This window comes from Centrocercus urophasianus, unplaced genomic scaffold, assembly GCF_019232065.1.
Source record: "Centrocercus urophasianus isolate 14NV4802_14NV808 unplaced genomic scaffold, USGS_Curo_1.0 seq_10, whole genome shotgun sequence".
Taxonomy (NCBI): Eukaryota; Metazoa; Chordata; class Aves; order Galliformes; family Phasianidae; genus Centrocercus; species Centrocercus urophasianus.
Window position 1 is genome coordinate 35940032 of NW_024884142.1, and position 10803 is coordinate 35950834.

The 10803-nt window shown below is 41.0% G+C and overlaps 1 protein-coding gene across 1 annotated transcript in view; it reads right to left on the reverse strand.

Moving 5' to 3' along the window:
- LOC122158528 (prolyl endopeptidase) overlaps nucleotides 1-9911 on the reverse strand; it is a 94657-nt gene extending 84746 nt beyond the window's left edge. The window contains exons 1-3 of the mRNA XM_042815266.1: nucleotides 9751-9911; nucleotides 8596-8670; nucleotides 1185-1318 (exon numbers count right to left, since the gene is read on the reverse strand). Of these exons, the coding sequence (XP_042671200.1) occupies nucleotides 1185-1318; nucleotides 8596-8670; nucleotides 9751-9795 (254 nt within the window). The 5' untranslated portion in view covers nucleotides 9796-9911. The remainder of the gene's footprint in view (nucleotides 1-1184; nucleotides 1319-8595; nucleotides 8671-9750) is intronic.
- Between the last annotated feature and the right edge of the window lie 892 nt (nucleotides 9912-10803).

A 10803-nucleotide genomic window follows, 5' to 3' on the forward strand; every position in this document is an offset into this window, starting at 1 on the left:
TAAAAAGACACCTATTAAAATCAAAGTAAAGTGTCACAAGTTGAAGCACACTAACTTGCTGGCATAATTTCTCTTTCTGGAGGACAATCAGTTACAACAAATTAAGATTTTTTTTTTTTAATCTCTAGAGGAGACTGTATTCAACAATGCCATGAACACTTCGGCAACATGAAATATTATGAGCATTAATAACCACAGCTGGACATGTTTGCTTTGCACAGGAAGAACGGCTTAGGGGATCCAGAGCAATTGCTGACCAAGCCTGCTCCAGAATCAGATTTGGCACACATGTGCAGTAGCATCACGTTTAACTATAAGCTTTTCCTGACTTGCCCAACAGGGCTTAATTCCCTGGGTACAGCACTGTCCTATACAGCAGCTTCACTGCTTCTGGGCTTAAATTTAACATCTTTAAGAGATGGCATGCTGTGTCATGTAAGTGCCAAATCAACACCAGCTCCGCACAGTATGGCAAAAACAAACAGAAAGCAAACAATGCCTCCCCTCTCTCCCAAACCAAAACACCTACGCAACATAGGACAGGTAAATAAAGAGGTAACTCAATACCAATGCAAAAGTCTTAAGGTAATTGAGGCATCTTCTGCTCTTCCCTGTGTGTAACAGTGAAAACAGGCCTGCTATAAGTAGCGGCTCACTTAATAAAGATCAAATTAACTGAGATTACTGAACAGACTAATTTTGTTTTATTAAACATTTAGAACACATACCTGACAGATATGTGGATTTGGTTTGTGTTGTTATATTTTTATTTTTTTATTTTTTTATTTTTAGGAGGAAGTCTTTAACTGGCAATGATAAACCTTCAAAGAAACTCCTCAGAGTTTTATTTTTACAGCAGCTATCCTACACTGTAGTTGAGTTTTGACAAATTCACTGTTCTTACTAAAAAGATGACAAGCGCACAAAAAGATAATATGACTGGGAATCACAGACATTCTAGCATCTTGTGCTCTGCATCATGCAACCACATCTTAAATATCAGCTTGAACACATGCCTTTCCTAGCTCCCAACAATAAAAAAATAAATGCAAGCATAGCTTGTAATTTATCTAACTTGTATTTGCTTTTGACCTGCTCCACATTCTATAATTTATCTAACTTGTACTTGCTTTTGACCTGCTCCACATTCATCTGTGTCACCTATGAAGACATTCCTCACGTACCTTTTTCCTTTCTTGAAGTGGCAACTGTATTTAGGATAATCATAGAGTTCAGTCATTCGTTCTTTAAATAGTCCTCTGACAGGGCACTGCTCAAGAAAGGGTACTGTAAGCTTGTTCTGAGCCTCCACAAATGCCTGAAAGAAAATAATCCCCCCCCCCCCCATAAAAGTATATTAGTTCAAGTAGAAATGTGCACTTCCTACAGGAAATACTATTTTCTGATGCAATTAATCACAGACATTCTTTCTCCCCATGTAGGGTGTCTAGAGTTACACCTGAACAATCTCACATATTTACCTGCATAATTATGTTGTTGCAGCACTTAATAAGACTGATTCTATACCTTAAATTATCTTTCTCCAGGACACACATTAAGGTAGTCAGCAGTCAGGCCGAAGACAAGCCAGATTCCTGCCACTCCCTTTCAAAAACAAAGCACAACAAAACAACACACCAAAGCTCTTCCTTTAAAACAAATTCTTATCTTTACAGCTATCATTTAAGCAAATATCAGAAAGCACGTAGGAAAAAAAAAAAAAAAATCACCTTCTCTTACTTCACCACAAATACACAACGCTCCAGTCCTCTATAGCAGATAAATTAGGAAACTCAGAATGAACAGAGTCCCTTTTGCCCATACACATGACTATCATCTCAGGGTCTGTGAAAAGCTAGATGATGATACAAAATGTCACGTGCACCATCTGTTCATTCTATTAACATAACACTTTGGATTACTAGTCCAGTCAGTATTTCTTGGAAAGCCCAATGTACTGTCCCTTACAAGAATGGATGAGACATTTTTCCCTCTGTCCAAAGATAAATTCTTAGTTACAAAAGAGAAACATATGTAATCTCTGGGAAGAGAACATTAAGGGGTCTGGCTTCCTTAGAACACTCCACCAAACAAATGCAAGCACTTAACTCCAGTGGACAGAACTATTGCCACTTCAGCTGTCTGTTAGAGGCCACCACTCCCATTACATGGATGGAAAAAATGGTGCTACGCTGGTGTTTCATCAGACCTACTTACAGCACAGTGCATTAACATAAAATTAATACCTAACGTCTTAAGGCAGCATGCTCTGAACCACAACTGTTTGGAAGCAGACATGCAGACTCTTCTGTCATGAGCATAGGCTAGAAAGGATAGGGCACAGTACGTGTAGCTGTAAATCACAGCCGTGGTACTTGTAGCTATAAATCACAGCCAGGCTTTCCAAAGACAGCTGCAGCACCATGCACAACTCAGCCTCTAGCCATTACTGCAAGGAGGCGAGCTGAAATGCTGGACTCTTGACACCTGCTTAACACAGGTTTCTTCTCCAGCTTCTTTGAATAAAGTTATTGTTTCTATCCTCTCCTGTGTCTGATACGAAGCAGGTGGATCAGTGCATAATAATGTCTGAGTTACATTTCACTGTAGGACAGGTCCTATGGGAGTAGGTGGGCTACAAACCGTAAAGCACAGCCTGTATTTCACAGCCTTTCAGGAAAGACAGCTGCTAGACAAAGCACTTAACAGGCATTTACCAATAGCTGTCAATGTTCACCCATCTATCAGTTCTTCAGGTGAAAAAGAGGAAAGAATAAAACAAAATTGTCTGTCAGTACAGACATTTCACAATGAGAAGTGGCTCCATGAGGCACAGAGGCCACTGCAGTGTATGGCCAATTTGCATTGCCAGGCTTTGTTTTCAGAGACTTGTCAGGCTACACAATAAAGGGAAAAGTATATTAATTTTGGTCACTCTCCATTTGGAAGATATTTGTTCATGTCCAACAAAGCATACAGAAATTGATAAGCTTTAAACACGAGTGCAAAATTAATAATGCTCTAAGAGCACATGGCTAAGTGCAGAAATACTTTAGGTTAAGAACTTATGTGCTAGCTACATGCAAGTCACCACTTAAGGATGAGACTGAAAAACAACTATAGCACTGAAAAGGGAAAGACACAGAAAAAAGGCTAAAATGATTATCCATGGACCTTTACTCAACCATAGACTCCGTGCATCAGCGAGGACTTTGTCAGGAAATTATCCCCCAAGAATGAAAGAGGGGAAACCATTGCCAGGGGAAGCGTGATTTTTATCTCTGTTCTCCCCATGAGGATTAAATTGACAAAGGCAGCTTTAAGATCCTGCGCAGAAGCACAGCACATCCCAGTGGTAAGCCAAAACATTGCTCCAACCAGAACATGGTGTAGCCCCTATCTTGCTGTACTAACACTCCCAGGCTCTATCAGAAGAAAAAAGAACTTAAATCTGCCCAAGAATCACTTCGATCTGATCTGTTTCCTCTAAGTGGAAATACAGAAATTTCTAAGAGCACAGCGCATACCATGTAGGCTAACTACTCAAAGTGTTGTGACATTCTCAGAGGGAAAAAAATATACACATACACACACAAAAACACTAATGCACTGGATACGCACAAGCATTCTGTGGTGGCATTCAGCAGAAAGAAACTGGCACAGATCCTTGTTCCCTACATTAGGTGTGACCCAAACAGTAACACTGCTGTAGAGTACACTGAGACTATGTGTTACTGACTTTTAACTGTAGTTACATTTCTACCACATCTGCTTTTACCTCTGGCACTCAGAGAGGAGACACAAGCTTTTCCTTTCAAGTGTTCATTGCACAACAACTTGGGGCAATGCTTACAAATTAACTGTTGCACTCAAGTGAATTATTAGTAATTTTGTTTTTAAAGAAATTTCAAACATTTTTTACCATTTAGTATGCACCAAAGAAGAGAAGACTACTTAGAAAAGGGAATATCATCACTGTATAGAAAAGGAGGTAGGAATTAAAGATTTTTGAAAAGACATTCTGTCTGTCCAATTTGGAATCTGTTCTTAACCATAAGGCAATACATATTTGAAATATCGCTCTGCATGAAGAACAGGAACAGATGTTACTAATAGAACTCTCACAGCAGACAATTCTGTTGAGTTAAATAGATGCCAATCAAAGATATAGAACCTACAGCAATTGTCCATACATTCTCAAGAACCTACAGACAAAATCCTCTGTTGAAATCTACACCTGACAAAGTAACAGCAGCCTTGACCCAAGAGAATTTGGTAGCAGAAGGAAGAATAGAATAAGGGTCAAAGTAAGGTATATACTGCATGTGTCAGAAAATAAGGTAATTTTGAAAAGCAAAGGTGGTAGTAAGGCGAGAGATGTTCTACACAAGGCTGAAGTTTTTGACAATCACTTGAGCAGGTCAACTGCTATTTTAAAAGAAGTTTATATTTAAATTTCATTTGAAAAAAACAAATGACACTTTTTTTTAAACCATTATTTGTTCCAACCCATCAGCTACATGCTACTATTCTATTCTCTTGACAAGATTATTTCTATCCAAGAATAAAACTACCCAAGAAGAAAACAAGGCATTCACAGTATATTTTTCATTGATAAGTCTTGGGATATAGATTGTTTTTTAAAAATATTACCAGTCTTTGTTATTAATCCATAAAGAATTTACAATTCATTTAATAGTTACCCCCCTAAAAACTCTGTATCTCAGTGAAGGACAGTTTGGTCTAACTCCTACAAGAATGCACGTACCTTGTATCAAATCTTCCAAAATAAAACTAAAAAATTTCGGGTGGCTTGCTCCTTAGCACTTTCTTTGGTCTTTATTTAAGCAAATCTCAAAGTTTAATTGCAAGGTTACCCAAAAACTGTATGAAAATAGTTATAACAGCAAACCCATTTAATCTTAGTTTTGAGAGTTTCAAGTTCTAATCTCAATCATACATACACCAGTTCATAATATCAAAGTAAGCTGTTTGCTACACAACCCCTGCTTTATTATCCCTTCTCCATCCCTCACGTCTGATAGATGCTACCCCTTCCTGTCTAGGAAGCTGTTCTCTTGAGCTAAGGTATTGTATACAACTGACTGATACACAGTAGCAAAAGACTTTCCTAGTCTAAACTAGAGCTTACATCCCACAAAGTGTAAAACATGCCAAGAAGTTAAAGAAGTCCAACCAAGCCAAACCCAAGACACTAGAGGAAGCATGATTTCGTAATTGTGACTATGGTCATCGACAGAAGAGCTTTACTAGAGTAGCAGAACGTTTGAAACAAGACAAAAAATCTTCCTCAGTTTGTCTTAAAAGTCAGTGGCTGAACAGAACAAGAGCAGAAACCCAGATTCTGCCCTTTTTTCTTTCCCAGGTAAGACAGAAACTTCCTTCTTTAACCAGGGGCTTGGCCTCTACTTATGTGTCTGCAAAAGGGATTTTCAGTTGTTTGTAACTGTGTGTAACTACATCCACCAAGCACACACAAGCCAAAAACAAAACAAAAACAAAGACACGCTAATAAATAGACATGGAAGCATGTTACTTGATGGTTGGCTTTGCCAACTCAAAGACTGTGCATCTGACAAGAAGCAGTACTGGTTACCTACCTGCAGACTGTTCTTTAATTGAAGATACATGCACTGGTAACCTGACTGAAAGCTCTCTAGAGCTATCAGACTTTCATCTAATTAAAAGTAGCTTGTATGCTGCTAGAAAAGGAAGTATCTAATTCTTAGATCCAAATATCACGTGGCCTTTGGGTGAGGTGAATTAAGTATGCATTTCACTACAAAACTCATTTACCTAAAGGCTTCCTCCCCAGAAAATCACCTTGTGATGGCTATACTGATGCAAGAAAGAGACAAAAACATTCCAGTCAGTGTAAGAATGAGGGAGAGGTCGGAGAAAGCAGAGTCAACCGATTTAATGGAAATGTACAAAACACAGCGGATTCGGTACAGCACCACCTACACTCTAACACTGTGAGAGAAACACTTGACTAAGCCAATTACTAAAAGAAAAATCATTTGGATGAGATATAGCAAAAGCGATTGTGGCTCTTTACAGGCATTTTAGATATTTTCTTTCCACCTCGGTCCTATTAAACCTACAGTATGGATCAGTTAGAATCATGAACATTTCATAGTCGAAACTGGTATCATTTGCCAGCACTTTTTACTCCTTGCTTCAAGAAATATAAACTATGTTTCACCAACTCATGTCAACAGGAACAAATTAACACCAATCGCAATCACTCCAATGCTTGACTATTTCTTAGTCAAGAATTCTAAAGCAGAATCCAACATAATTGTCTTGCCATTCAACAGCACACACAGAACACTTTTGACTGTTCTCAAGTGAGAAAAGATCCCCAACTATATAAATGAAGTTCAGCCTTCACTCTTAGGTTAAACCAGAATTTTTCGTGTTTACAACATGCTTGATTTGCATGGATGTGACAGGAACTGGGAGTGGGTGTTTTCTCACTGCAGATGAGCACAAATGCCAAAGTTAATTCTTCTAGTCTTGTATTTAATATGTGGAAAATTAAAGTTAGCCTATTGGTGCTGGTATACATTGGACACATGATCTTCCCCCCAAATAGATGGAAGTGTGAAATGTTACATAGAGCATAAAGAGAACACAGGACTCAGAGGAACAGTAAGAAAAGATGCACGTCTCAAGATTAGTGACTTCAAGGTTTGAAAAGTCTACAAAGCACACTTGAAATTCCCTCTGAAGTCTGTACAGTCATTCAATTGTCCCTTCACCACGGTCTGGTTACTGTTTTAATCCGATAAGTACAGAATGGTTATTCTGCAGGACTCCTGCAGAACAATCTGAAGAACACAGAGATAAAACTATTAAAAAGCTAGTAAGAAAGAGCAGCTGTCAGCAACCTCTGCTGTACAGCACAAGAAAGTGAGTAATAGAGCAAATGAAAGAGGCTTAGTGCTTCACAACTCTTTTCTGACCTCTGTGAAAGAAGAAGGAAAGCAAAAAACTTGCTGTTTTTGTTCAGTTACTCCTAAGACACAGCAAAAAAAACGACCTACTCGAGTACTCAGACACAAAGGAATTCTTTCCACTTTTTGCATTGCTCTACTACAGCACTGCCAAGTTATGTGTTTTTTTGGACCGTAGGTAAGTATGATGTAACCAAAATGACATCTTATGCCTGAGTGGCTTCATTTTTACAAGGATGCTGCAATTCCCCATCCCTTTTTTGTCTCCTCTACATAAATACCACTTCTGTAGGAGATTGACCTGCCTTCAACTGTTTCTTCCCAGTCTGTTCACAGCATGCAGCAAAAGCAGTGACACAAAAGGTGACAGCATTTTCGAAGTGCCACCTCTTCTCCATAGGGTTCTGAAAACCACCTGAGTGGGTGGGTACTTGCATGGCCCTTATAAAGCAAAGATATAACCATACCTCCCTACGAATAAATCCATTTAAATGCAACGCAAAACTAATCTAAGTGTACCATTTCTTAAGTGTATTGGAATCAAAACACCAAATACTTCAAACTTACAACACGTATAATTTCCATCGTCAATGTCTATGGATGAATTTTTCTCTATAATACAGTCCCCAGATAACCTTTTAAATACAGGTAAGTATTTATAAATCCTTGATACACATTTACAGGTAGGGAATGGAATACTGCATATGTTTTTATCTTAGTCTTAACTGTTAGAGCAAATCCTATTTAAAAATCCTGTAGCTCATCAAAATGTCATAGCTACTTAGCACAATATGAGTGAATCTAAAAGGAATCTTACTAACAGAAAGATATCTTACACAGTAATTTTTAAAAGGAACTAGCCCTTCATTTTCTTTCCAACACAGTCATGTCAGTAGGTAGAAGCTAGAGCTGTAGCTCTCTAACTACAGTTGTCACAAAGGTATTAGCCATTCTAAGTGAACAACCCCCTTCCACTCCACTGCCACCTATAACTTTCTTGCCATTACCCTTGCAACTTCCTGTGCCATGGCTATTGGAGGAACTGGCTCACAGACACAGGGTCTCTATCAGTGAAAGACGTGCTCCAGAAGAAGAGTAGCTATACTAGATTGCACACTGAAAATACTGTGACATCTGTAATAAAAGCCATTATGAAAGTCTAACCTAAGGAGGACAGAGTTCAAAACACACAACATGTATTCACACACTTGTAAGAAGAAGGAAAGGCAAATGAAAAGCTTTTTTCCTACCCTGACTTGTTTCAATATGGCAATTTTAGATGTACTTAGGACAGTAGGCAAAGCGATCTTAAAAACAGAGTACTCCCCTTCAGTGTTATAGTGCAACCTTGAAAATTGGCTTGTCAAAGAAAATCAGCACAATACAAACAGAGCCTTAGTTTTTCAAATTGTTATACCCACCTTAACACAAAGGTGCAAAATAACAGCATTGCTCTGTTGGCACCTTTAAGCATCAGGTGTACTACATTACACCTATATTCACAATGGTAAGATTTTTAAACCTATTGTTAGGTCTTCTAAAAACAGAATACATACCCATAGCCTACAAAAGAGATCTATGTTGAAACAGCCATTTCTGTACAAAGAAAGGTTACCTTTGTCTGCTCACTGTCAGGATCTTCGAGCCAGCAATATGGGTCACTGATTTTGTGTCCATGGTAATCCAGTACCTGAATTAATAAGAGACAATACTTTGAAAAAATAATAAAAAAAAAAAGACATTTATATGAGTGAACTATTTATCAGGAAATAATCCACACTGAAAAAAAGTTATTTGGAACTTCAACAGGAGCACATAGTGCTAAGAAGCAAAAGAAGAGGGCACCAGCAACTTGCTCTCAGGTGAGTTGTTAATTCTATCATTTTTTGGTGGAAGAACTAAGGCAGTAATAATCCTTAGGGGAAAAAAAACACCAGAGAAATGCACAGGACAAACCTTAATTCTTTGCACAAGGTAGCTTAGAAAACTAATCTAAAAACAAACAAACAAGCAAGACCTCCTTCAAATGTAGATGCTTAAGTGAAATCTCAAAACCAGACTACAGGATGCACCCAGAAGTGTAAATCCGGGTTTGCCCCTGGCAGTTACTATACCCCTCCCTCTAATGCTCACAAACTTTCAGCAAAGTACGCATGCTGATGAAAAGAGAACCATTTTTAGCGCTCAAATTAGTCTCCTATCTGCCTACTTGCTCCAGCAAACAAAAGGCACCGAGATACCTGGAGTTGTATGGTTCAGCCTTCCACTTAACTACTTGAGTCTTTCCAGTGCCAGCTCACCTCTGCCAACGTTTTGGGTTAAAAGCAAAGTTCGTGCAAGTAATTCCTGGCCTGGTGTACAAAGCACAGCAGTATGTGGAAGAACCGTGAAGCACGCTCAATTCCGGACAAACTCACTCGGCGATCCACGCGCGTACCACGTTGGAACACATGGAGACATCACGTTTCCCGGCGCACCATTACGGAGAAGCCGGCAGTGCGCCTCAGGCAGCCAGGCGGGCCCGCATTTCCCAGCCGCGCTGGAAGCCGCCCCCGAGCCCCCCGCCCGGCTCCGCAGGGCCGCACCCGCACAGGCCCCGCACGGCCCATCCCCGCGCCCAGCCACTAACAGAAAGAGGGCCTCGAAAGGGAGCGCGGCAGGCTTCCCCCCGACAAAGCCGCTCGGGCCGCCGAGGCGCCCCCGAATCGGAGTTCCGGGTGCGGGGCGCATCGGGCGCCCGGCGGGCTGCCCCCGCGCCGGCCGTACTCACGGCGGCCTCGTCGCGGTACACCTCGGGATACTGGAAGGCCTGCATGGCGGAAAGAGGCGCGGAGCGACGAGAAGAGGAGGAAGAGAGGCGCGGAAGGGGCTGCGAGGCTGCAACTCGAGCGGCAGCGGCCGGCAGCGAGCGTGCAGCACGGCCCAGGCGCAGAGGGGCCGCCATAAGACCCGCCCTAAGCGGGGACGGCCGGCGGTGGACCAAGGCGGCAGCGCCCTCTGTTGGAGGCCGCCGCGCCGGCTGCCCCCGGGGCGCTCAGTTAGGAGTACGGCGTGGACGGCTTCGAGCATCGTCATCCCCGTGTTTATTTGTAATAAGGATTCTTGTGCTAGAAAACTCACAGTTTTTCTTCGAAGTGACATAGTGTTCTCCAGTGCCACAAAAATAGTGGAAGCATGTAGCTCTTGGTCCTCTGACCAGCAGCATGGCCACGTTGCTTGCCTTCCGAACTGATGTTGCTTCAAAGTTTCAGCTCACAACCCCGACAAAACCATGCTTGCTCTGGGGTGAGTTCGACTGCCCTCTACCAAGGCAACTCCTGTGTACATGTGATGCATTATGCAGAGCTGGAGGCAACAATGTTTACACACGATAAGAGTCTACAGGCAAGAGCAGCCCAAAGACAGCTCAGTCCCCGATAACGTTGTGGTTAGAATGACAATAATATAAAATATTCCAGAAATTGAATCAAACCTTCACACTTACCAACTCAGAAATGTGTCTTGATTTGATACACTTAATGAGAAGAGTTACCATCTCTAAATGGGCTTACTATGGGGGTGAATTGTGTACGTGTGACGGAATAAGGCCACACAATAACGACCACTGTTAATAACTGATCTAACTATATTCATCAGTTTCATTTACATCCATAAGTCTTCATGTCTCTCATCCCTTCTCTTTTGGTCAGTTTTGCTTCTTACCTTGTTGCTCTATTTAATCTTGTTGAAGGCCAACTACACCTTTTGCACTGGTCCTCACAAAATGTAGTCAGCAAGGTAATGGAGATGCCTCGGTGTGCCCCATGCCTACAAAAGTTTGCTA